General features: G+C 31.5%; 2 protein-coding genes across 2 annotated transcripts; one reads left to right on the top strand and one right to left on the bottom strand.

Moving 5' to 3' along the window:
- Nucleotides 1–2,597: 2,597 nt before the first annotated feature.
- On the top strand, nt 2,598–6,386 carry LOC111038902. Its single transcript, XM_022322172.1, has 3 exons — nt 2,598–2,667; nt 2,729–2,950; nt 6,016–6,386. The coding sequence occupies exons 1-3, from the start codon at nt 2,598–2,600 to the stop codon at nt 6,384–6,386; spliced, it is 663 nt and encodes a 220-aa protein (XP_022177864.1).
- A 3,717-nt stretch (nt 6,387–10,103) lies between these two features.
- Nucleotides 10,104–11,528, bottom strand: LOC111038900. Its single transcript, XM_022322170.1, has 3 exons — nt 11,408–11,528; nt 11,167–11,326; nt 10,104–10,690 (listed from the first exon to the last, which is right to left on the bottom strand). The coding sequence occupies exons 2-3, from the start codon at nt 11,282–11,284 to the stop codon at nt 10,230–10,232; spliced, it is 579 nt and encodes a 192-aa protein (XP_022177862.1). The 5' UTR covers nt 11,285–11,326; nt 11,408–11,528; the 3' UTR covers nt 10,104–10,229.
- Between the last annotated feature and the right edge of the window lie 6 nt (nt 11,529–11,534).

The raw sequence follows: 11,534 nt of genomic DNA, 5'->3' as shown, positions 1-11,534 counted from the left end.
TACTTACTACTAGCATTCTACAAATGTGGTGAAATTGTACACTTAGCCCGTAACGCGTTCTGACCGCAGCTATCAAGGTATATCTTAAACAGTATCTTACACAACATAATCGCTTTGTACATAGATGCGTATAATCTCTTATCACTTGCTTAAAACCCATATAGAGTAATAAAAATATTATTACTGTGTAATCTGTGTCGAGGCGTCCTATGAACAAAGTTATTGCTAAAACGCTAGTGATCGAAACGATTTTTGAACAACATATTGTTTAGTGTCAATGAGCTAAACTCATTAAGTGCTTATGTTCTTTGAGTTATAAAGAAGCGTAGATACCTACTTGTTTATTGTTATGACTTCGATTGTATTAGGTACTTTTAGACTTTAATATAACATATTATATATCATTTATTTATTTGTTAAATAAAATGTAAGCTTGTAAGTTATGAGGTCAGTTGTGTTAATACTACAAACTATTTTTGTTCTACGCTGATACTTGCGGTGTATAGGACGTACGGTAACCCAATAATGATTACAGAACTATCTTAATACATACTTTATAAAGACATATATTTCATATATTTTATATACTTAAATAATGTGGGCGCCCGAGGTTATATATTAACAACTAAGCGATCGAAACTGATCGCGCAATAAATCAAATGAAATATCAAAGTATAAAAGATGACCTGGCTGCAGCATCTGGGCAGCGTTTACTGCACAACCACTCCACTCCACACTCTAACACCTGTAGACATGGTTGGAACTTTCTCCAAAGTTAGGCCACACACGACGTGTTCGTTGCTGGCTGGACTGTATAGAGATGGATTGTATGCACACAAAAAAAGGTACACCAAATGTAACCAAACAATGGCACATTGGCACGTAGGCCGATTGCAAGCAAAACCAATCTTGAGGCGGCGAGGGACGAGGAGTTTCGTCGAGTTTTCCAACTCGACCCCACAAAAACAACAGGACCCGAACTCGATCATATTCGCGAACGGTGACAGCCAGTGGCGATAAGAAGGGGCCGGAGGATGCTCTAGAGCAGAGGTTCCAAAACTATTTTTCCCCGTAGACCACTTACCAATTTTCTCGATTTTCGTAGACCCCTAAAATTGATTTTTTACAAATTCATCTACGTGTTTTTATAGCTTACATGGAATTGTTTACTTGAATAAACTTGACTATGAAGTGCAATTTTTAAAATAAAAATCGTGTTGTTTTTAATAATACCTTTATTTCTTTAATAACGACAATATTCAAATATTTTTTTTATAATTAAAACGATAGGAAATGCATTAATAATCCACTGTGGTATTTCCATTGTCAAAATATCCTTAAATCTGATTTTAAAATCAGCGTCAAGGACATTTAAATGTTGAACGTAGACCGAAACGTCATCATCCTGACAGTTCATATGTGACAATTTGGGAAACTGAGAAAATCCACGTTGTCCAATGTTCTGCTTCATAAAGCCGAACTTCAAATAATCAATGCTATATTGCCTACATTTCTTTTTAGATTTAGCCATAATTAATAGCAGTTATATTTGTACAAAAACTAACCAATTTATGAATTAGTAAAACTTTGAAAAATGGCAAACGACGTAGCATCAGTAATCGACTGTCACGGATGAACTGACTTACTAAACGTACAGTAATACATATTCCAAACATCCATCTTGACCAATATCATGTTTATCGTATCATTCTTATCGTACTTATTAGTTATTAGTGAGACTTAAAATTGTACAGTTGAATGTGTAATGTGTAATTTAATCTTATCTTAAGATTCCGATATTCACCTTCGACTCCGTTAGTCGTTATTGACAATGTTTGTTATAATAATCGATATCGTTCGCATGGTCGCACACATATTTTTCGTAAAAATTGTTAATATTGTTTCTTTAAAAATTTTAAGTCTCGTGGACCCTTATTTACATATTATGCACCCCACAATTTTCTTTTTCGTTGACATGGACCCCTTTCAGTTCAGAATCGACCCCAGGGGGTTGATATAGACCACTTTGGGAACCTTTGCTCTAAAGCTTCGACGCCGGAAGCGCGGCGAAACAAACCGGTTTTGAGCTTGCGCTGTGCGACAACCGTTCAGTATTCGAACAACTTTATTAAAAAAATAACAATATGATGAAGCATTTAAGTTCAATATAATGCGTATGTATATGTGTAATGTATATTGTGTATTGTATCGTCTCACATTCCGTATCGCTTGTCGTAATTAGCCATCTATTGACTTTGATTCAAGTTTATGTATTATGGAAATATTTAATATTACCATAATATACTATTTCACATTATATAATATAGATAATATACTATAATTAACTCGGCCATATTATTGCAGGTCGTTTCGGATAGAGGAATTAATTTTTTTATAATTTTATATTTCTGCAATAAAATAAGCGCATACTGTTTAGTGTCTTATCATATATAAACCATTTTGATTCTAGCCAGAATTATGTTGTAACTACAGCAAGCAGTTTCATTGTTTACAATATAAACATCTAAATATTCGAAAGTGACTAAATTATTTAAAATCTTAAAAATAATTACCTATTTTAAAAACACGAACTAAATATGGATAGTAAAAACGATGGTGATGTACAAACTGCTGATCCTAAAAAGAAAAACGAGGGACCTATTACAGGTAATTTAAACACATTAACCATTAATACTGAAAATAAAATGCTGGTTTCATTTTTAAACAGAAAAACCAAAAGAAAACGAAGCCGGAACATCCGCTGCTAAACCTAGTGAATCCGCTGCTAAACCTAGTGAACCCGCAAATTCATCCAAGGCGGATTTCGATAATGTAGATTCGTTGAAAAAATTTCTTGAAGAAGAAGCCTCACCCGCATGTCCGTTGAAAAACAACAATCAACTATATTGTTCTGATCGAGAAACGGCGAAAACTTTGATGTATTTAATAGGTAAATAATTAACATTCGTGTAATGATTATTTTTTTCTATAAATAATATTGTGACTAGAAAATAAATTTAAAGAAATCCAGTACACAAAAATTACGTGTATAAGGTTGTCCTATCGGCTATATTTTATCCAGAATAAAAACTAGGCAGTTGACGAAAATCGGTTGAAATGCACTCATGTATTCCCATCACAGGCAGCGGCGGCTATAGTGACGTCGTCGACAGCCGATGAATGGCGACCAATCACACATTATATTCATCTAGGATTCATAGATTCTTAACCTTTTCTGGTCCATGGACCCCTTTGAAATATAAAATATAATCACGGACCCCCCACCAAAAAAAAAAAAATAATAATAATATTTAAATAAATGTAAAAATGAAATTTTTATTTTTATTATTTTTTAATGATAAATCTAATACATAATACTACTAATAACGAAATCTATATTAGATTATTATGAATAATCACTTTCTTATAGTCAAATAAAATTTCTAATGTGACATTTGTTGTTGTTTTGATTGCAATATTGCCTTGAAATCTGGGACCGTATTTGACAGAGCAACGCGCATATCGTCCTTAATGTCCAATCGATTTCTTGATTTAGTTTTAATTGTGACCATTGTGGAAAATCCAGACTCACAAAGATAGGTAGTAGCGAATGGAATCAAAAATTTCATTGCCCTGGATACAGCTCGTGGATAAGCCATCGTCAACGAACACCAAAATTCGATTAGATTTTTTGTTTGAAAGTCGTGGCGTGCCATTTCTTTTGATCTTAAATCAATTAGTTCATCTTTAACGAGATCTGAATCATCAATTGTATTTAAGTCCACAAGAAAAGGATTGCGTAACCATATTTCTGATTTCGAAAATGTAAAATCGAAATAATTGCCAAATGAATTTTCGAGCACATCAAGATGTTCACAAATTTGCGTTTTCATGGAACTGGACAAAGCAATATTATTTGTTGATAGCTCCTGTTCAAGTGTTGGAAAGTTCGGTAAATTTTCTGATTGAAGTCTTCTTTTCCACAGGGAAATTTTACTAACAAATGCGTTTATTTTTTCGGACGCGTCCATAATTGTTACTTCTTTTCCTTGAATCGATATATTTACTTCGTTCAAATGACTAAAAATGTCTGTTAAANAAAATATTTTGAGAGTGAACTTTGCCTTTCTATTAAAAAATAAGAAATTTCTTCTCGAAGTTCATACAAACGTTTCATAACTTGTCCTCTGGAAAGCCAACGCACTTCTGTGTAATAAAGAAGAACTTCGTGTTCAGATCCCATTTCTTGACATAAAACTTTGAAAACCAAACGACGTATAAGAGTCATCGTACTTTCTTTTTTTCGACATTGTAATAATTATTAAAATGTCAAAAATATAAAAATAAAATGGTGTGAAAACTAGAGTGAATATTATAACGACGGTTGAGGCGGACAATGCACAACGCGACGGCGACAGGTCAACTGAAGTGATGGGTATTGGGTTTCCATGTTCAATTGAAATGCTCGTTAGATTATATTATTATATGCCCGTATATTATTTTACGATTCCGATAACTTTATCGTTTATAATTTATATGACATAATATAAGATTATCGTTATCTAAATTATTTGCGGGCAAGACATTTTTATTGTTATCTTGAAAACACTATCGAAACAAATTTAGTTTTGGCTTTTTAAAAAAAAAATTCACAGCTACTCCGTGGACCCCCGAGTAATCATCTACGGATCCCCAAGGGGTCCATGGACCCCCGGTTAAGAACCTAGATTCTAGGTTGTCTTCTCGTCGTTAAACTTCGCCAAAGCTGTGCGTTATTATTTTGGATAGAATATATGACAATTAGATATTAGACTATTTCCAAAATGTATTAACATTTTAGTAACTAATTGTAACTGACATTATACAATTTGTAACCAAACGGTTTCCGAGAAAACTAAATTTTCATTTCCGGGACCTAACTCAACGTAACCCCCTGACTTTTTCCCATAGACTCCAGACATGCCCAAAATGTAAGTTACCTTTTTAGTAACTAACTGTAACTGATATCAAACATTTGTAACCAAACAATTTTTTCAATCTCCATTTCAGGAAGCTAATATTTTAATATCTAACCTTATAATCATCATGGTTCGATTTAGATAGGTGCCCTTGTGAAATTTGCAGCACAACATTAGTAGACAACACATCCTAAATATTTATTAGGCATAGATGGATAGCTATTAAATTTTGTTGGGCATTATTTTTATGGAAGGCCAATTTTTAAATTTTGTGCATTCCAAATTCAAGTTATCAGTGCAATTATTTGTTTTCAATTTCACATTGGTGTATTTGGGTTATACGAGCCTACTTCATACAGTTATACTAATGAGTATCATATTATCCGTACCTAATCATGTGCTTACTGTTAATAATTATTTAAATAATATTTGATATCGAATATACCATTTACTATTATTTTTGCTCAAAAAATATGCAGCTTCTATCTGCATTGAGAGTAAAAAAAAATAATATTTTATAAATAATTTGTTGCATAATCAATAAAAAACATAAATTTACAAAAAGTGTAAATAAAATAAATATTTAATGGAATTTTTTTTGTGGTACAGCCTTCCTCATACAAAATTCTTGGCTAAGCCACTGCTTCACATGTACTATGTACACTGTACAGCCACGAAGTTAATGTCTGCTTGGTGCCTATTTGTTTTCAATTTCAATTCTGACATTTACATTTATATAGCATTCAGTCTTACAAATGTTAAAATAAATAATATACATTTTACCTACAATGTACAAATTAATGTATTAGATATAATTTTAAGTATATTATTTGCAATAACATTCCTCTCATTTGTTTTCTTCTCGTTCAGGACTCACTGGTATGTAAGCGTATGGCTACTATGTTATTCTATATACCTAATCATTTACTCCTGTAACCAAACCACTGTGATTCAGATTTCCGTTATTTATTTTGCTCAATAGTTTTTTCTTCTCATATTCAAATATCTTGCACAGAATAAAATAAGAAATGTATAAAATAAATTGTATCTCTTTCAGACAGTAGAGATCGCCAAAAGGTGTCATCATGGATAAGAAAACTTGACAAAATGAATGACAAGGAGGGAATGTTAGAACGTGTGATCTACATTAGGTACCTGGTGGCCACACTGAGTGGATCGCTGGGATTGGTGGAACCGTTCTCGTCTATGCCCCCGGAAGTAGTAAAACCTTTACAAATGATCTTACCAGGACCAGTATATACCGACTTACTGAAAGACGCACCCGAGACAGTTGTCAGGAAAAAATTATATGCTCATAAATTGCCTACTTCGAATAGTCTATTGCTACAAGACAAAAAGTTTTATGAACAACAACTGTTTCCACCAGAAGGCATTATATGCTATGCGGCTGCTTTCAGTATCATATAAGGAATTGTTCAATCGAATTGATGTCTAATAAAATATAGAGGATTTTAAAATTTCATCATCAATTAATTTTTTCATGAAAGTTTTTACCAAAGTTTCTTAGACTTTTTTTAAAATTCAAGTTTTTTATACTGATTAGGTACTATAAATTACCTCACATTATATCGTAAATCAGGCACTGGCAACCCACAGCCAGCGGATTTTTTCATAGTATTTAAAATTGTGATTTTCCATCTTAAATTGAAATAAATAAAATATAGTACTATTCATAACAAGTATAGTTAATGGAGGATTTTTAATATTTTGAACATAAACCTGAAATGAACACATACGTTAATAAATGTTACATCTAAATAACTAAATCAATTTTATATATAGAGCACAGATGTTCAGCTGAAACACTTTTGATGGTTTTAACTTTGTAAGTCTTAAAAACACTGTTCTTTGTTATGACATTATAATTAGCTAATTTTTAACTTATTAATTCTTCTATTATAGAATCACAAAATATGTATTAATTTTGAATTCGAAGCTATCTATTAAATTGATTGCATTTTCATAAGTATTAGTTATATCATCAAGATGTTTTGACCTTTTTTTTGTACGTTTGTAAAATGTAAAGATTTTCAAACCATTCTTCATTGTTAGTTGCTTAGTTTCCCATAATTTTGAAACATATCATCAGAACGGAGACTTATAATATATTTTATCAGTGCTTCATATTGATGACGCACTAACACATTACATACATCAATATTGACTAATTTATTGTAAATATTTACTAACCACATTGAATCATTGAATTAAATCACAACAAAATAATGACAAAGCCATAAAGGTAACTTCAAAATGGTTCATTTATCTAAGTAACGAGATTAATTATACCTAACTATAAGTGATTGGTTTTGCATTAATATTATCTGATACTTCTTGTAACAATTACCAATACTTTATATAATATTTAATATTGCAAAGTAATATTTTTTGTAATATTACAGTTTAATTTAATTTAATTTAATATTTTACATATTTTTTAAGTATGTCAGGAACCAGTTATATAACAACAGGTAAATATTCAGTTCTTTCTCGAGCTAATAATCAAACAATATTAATCATTAAATAATAATTATAAAGAATTATAATAATATCCATATTCATACATTACACATAAATCCAAATGAAAATCCAATAAAGTGGGAATAATTGTAGAACCGGTCAGCTCACAAGATGTTCTTTTAACATTTGAAATGACTGTTCTTGGGCAGTAGTCCATACGAAGGGCTCGCCTTCCTTTAACAGTTCACTAATCGGTAGAGCTTTTTCTGCATAATGAGGTATGAGAGCCTTCTGAAGAATCCACATAGACCAAGAAACCTCCGGACTTCATGTTTGTTAACTGGTTTGGGAAATGCCTTGACTGCCATTACCTTTTGATCACCTGGTCGCACACCTTTTTCTGACAACATGAAATCTAAATAAGCTACTTCTGGATAGCCAAAATAGCACTTACTTAATTTCAGTGTTAGCTTCCCCCTTTTTAATGCCTCTAGTACTTGTTGTAATCGGTTTAGCATATCTGGTATTTTGATGTAGAAGGCACAAGAATATCATCAAGGTACCACATGGCCACTTTATCCTTCAGCGGATGTAGTACACGTTGCATCAATCGAGAGAACTCATATGGAGCATTAATTAATCCGAACACCATCCTTTCAAACTGGCCAGACTCACTTGGCGTTATAAACGCAGTTTTCTCCTTGGCTGATTCTGATAACGGTACTTGCAGATAACCCGACGCCAAGTCCAGCGTTGTAAACATTTTTGCTCCCTGTAGTCGTTCTAAATGTTCATCAAGATTAGGTGTAGGAAATACTTTGCGTACCGTCTGTGAATTCAATTTCCGATAATCTACCACTAGTCTGGCCTCACCGTCCTTCTTGCTGACTAGTAGCACTGGGGATGCATACGGAGAACTAGTTTCTTTGACAATACCCGCTTCTTTCCACTCTCGAACAATACGGCTTATGGTCTCCCTCTCTGAAGCGCTTGCCCGATATGGTTTACATACAACCGGTTGACCATCATCCACTATATCCATTTGTATCTCGGTGGTACAACCCAGTTCGCCCAAGTTGAATGCAAAACAGCAACAATATTTATTCAGTAGTGTAAGAAGATCATTTACCTCTTCCTGTGAGAACGAAGGTCCACGTTGCACCATTTCCTCAGTGATTGGAACCGTTGTAACTTCTGTCGTTTGCATTGGCTGGCTTCTCTCACGTACAACACCTACACGATCACCTCGCCGCAGGTTCAGCTCGTCGTCCCCATGGTTGATGATCATCACATTAATTGTCTCTTTGTCTGTAGTGACTTCAACTACCTTGGCACTGGTTGCTGGCAATGTCTCAGTCTCATGAGTTATTGTCAATGCATGTTTTTCCGGAGACTCCCTGGGAATACCTGACTCTTGATAAGGAAACTTCATGTCATAGCCGAACACCAATTGGTCTTTAGTTTTGATGAAGGTTACATTTTCCAATTCAATGAAAGATCGTCCAATAATAATTTCATGTTGTTGTATATTGTCATCCACCACTATCAGCTTGACCCGTTCCTGTACCTCATCGATGCATATGACTCCTTCCGTCGCACCCAAACTAATCACTGGCTGGGCCGTGCCGTATGCCCACATGTCAATTTTTCTTGAATTTATTTCCAGGCCGAATCTCACAGCAGCTGATCGTTTTATGATGGAAACTGCACTACCAGTATCCACCAATCCATGGATTATGTCTTCGTGTTCATTTATTCTTACTTCTTTAATATAATGTATTATACTACTTTTTGGTCGCACGCTAATCATATTGACATCGGAGATATTGACTTGACAGTACTTTGCAGTATGTCCCTCACGCTTGCACTTGTTGCACTTCAATGGTTTTCGCACTGAAAAAAATAACACTGTATAATTTATAAAAATCATAGGTGATTCAACAAAATAGTGGTTAGTATACTTCCAACAATATATTTGTTGAAATGAAACCCAAAAAATTGTTAATGAATATGTAACAATAATATTGTAGAATCTCAGTTACAAAATTATTAAATTATGAGTTGACTTTATCAAATAAATAACTACTTTATTATCAAATTGAAAATAAAACTATTAAAATGATAAATGTGGTGTTAACTCAATAACTACTTATTTGTGAAAATACACATCGTATTTGTCAAATTTAAACTCAAATTCTTAGGTTGATAAATAGCTTTATTAACACGAAAAGTATAGTTTGTTAAATAAATAAATTTATTTTTTAATTTGTAAAACCATATTTTGACACAATACCCATTTATTTTTCAATTAAACAAATTAGTTTGTCAAATTAATAAACATATGTTTTGAATTTACATGTTTATTTTTTGGTATGGTTACTTTTTTATGTTTACAAAAAAGCATTCCAGATAAGTCACCTCTTATATTTATTATTTAGTCTTGGAGCTGCCCACCCATACCTAAACTACATACCTAAGTACAAATATATTATATAAATATATATTTGTATTTTATACTATATTATTTAAGTAATCAATAATATACATTTGAAAAAATATACTATTATTTCCATTTTTTTTTTTGTGATGTTAAAAGGTTATAAGGTTAGGTATAGAAATAAACCAATAATAATTAATAAATATAATTAACTTATATTGCGACATCTTTATATTTTTTTGAATATAATAATAATAATAGTAATCATAGAAAAAAAAATTTGCTTATTCAAAAACTCCGACTTGGATTTGTAATAAAGAAGAATACAAAAGAAAACTTAATTGCTAACTAAATTAATTATTTAACTCGCATATCATTTTAGAGACTTGAGGGAACACAGTATCATAAGGGGTTTCCAACTTATACAACATTTTTTGCAAAAAATGCCAAACCATAGTACATTGTAATGGATATTTCAAATGAAATAAGTGAATAATTTTAAAGCAAATATCAACAGCTCTAACAACTGAGAAAACTTTAAATTTAGCATAGTCAAAAAAAACTAAAATTTCTTTTGGCTTAAGAATAGTACCCACTACCATAATAAATGGCTGTATGGGATCTCCTTTTTCTCTCAATGCACTGATTGTTTCTTCAATTTCTTCAACAGTATGAGCAAAAATTATAAACGATGTTTGTGAATCCTTGATTGAATATTTTATGAGTGAACGTTTATTATTATCTTTCTTCATTATTTTGGATGTTGGAACCAGTACAGAATGAATAAGATAAAAAATACAAGCATTACGTCCATCTGCAAAAAACATTGATCGTATCAGAAAAAGTTAAACAATACCATATTATAATTAATTTAATGTAAAATACTCATTACTACAAAAACTATTAATGTTTATGAAAATATCTATCGTACATAACTTTGATTCATTACAAAATAATTTTTTTTTATTTGAATGATTTTAATGATAATTTATATTTTTAATTTTAAATAACAATCAGAATATTTGGAAGGTTTTGGATGAATTTGTTACATGAAAATTCAAATTTGAACTACCTAGTTGTAAATTAGCGTAAAGTATTTAAAGTTTAGTATTTAGACATAGAAATAGACAAACATTTACCCATTACCCATTATAAAGTATATTAAACAATTATTAAAAAATTCACAACAGTTTAAAATTATCTACGTAAACATAACACGTCATATTAACATTATATTGTTTGGTATTATTTTAAGTTACACAACATTTTATCAGATTCATATGTACTCACTTTCATCAATATCAGTATTTTCCATTTCAGTTAACACTTTTTGTGAAGCTGGGTCTTTAACTTTTACTTTGATTAAGCTTAATAATTTATCAAATACTTTATCATAGTTTGTCAACATGTTTTCACATTGAGAGAACTTAAACTTGAAATCTATATCAATCTAAAAACAAAAATACACATTACGCCTAAATATAAAACCCAGATCTAAATAAATAATGTTTAATGAATGAATATTATGTACCAGTTTGTAACCAAGTGGAACTTTATAATTTGGCCAAGAATCCAGAATTGATTTTGTATTTTCACATGTTTTAATATGGTTTAATCTATATTTCACTGTGGCTTGCCAATGAATTTCCAAATCAGGC

The sequence above is a fragment of the Myzus persicae genome, unplaced genomic scaffold, assembly GCF_001856785.1.
Source record: "Myzus persicae strain clone G006 unplaced genomic scaffold, MPER_G0061.0, whole genome shotgun sequence".
Lineage (NCBI taxonomy): Eukaryota > Metazoa > Arthropoda > Insecta > Hemiptera > Aphididae > Myzus > Myzus persicae.
This window is presented reverse-complemented; position numbering and strand designations above follow the sequence as displayed.

Excerpts from the sequence above, each read along its gene's own strand:
- LOC111038902 (XM_022322172.1), top strand. The coding sequence starts at position 2,598 with ATGGATAGTAAAAACGATGGTGATGTACAAACTGCTGATCCTAAAAAG. Across the intron at positions 2,668-2,728 it reads AAACGAGGGACCTATTACAG|AAAAACCAAAAGAAAACGAA; the intron begins GTAATTTAAACA and ends ATTTTTAAACAG. Across the intron at positions 2,951-6,015 it reads AACTTTGATGTATTTAATAG|ACAGTAGAGATCGCCAAAAG; the intron begins GTAAATAATTAA and ends TATCTCTTTCAG.
- LOC111038900 (XM_022322170.1), bottom strand. The coding sequence starts at position 11,284 with ATGTTGACAAACTATGATAAAGTATTTGATAAATTATTAAGCTTAATC. Across the intron at positions 10,691-11,166 it reads AAATACTGATATTGATGAAA|ATGGACGTAATGCTTGTATT; the intron begins GTGAGTACATAT and ends TGTTTTTTGCAG.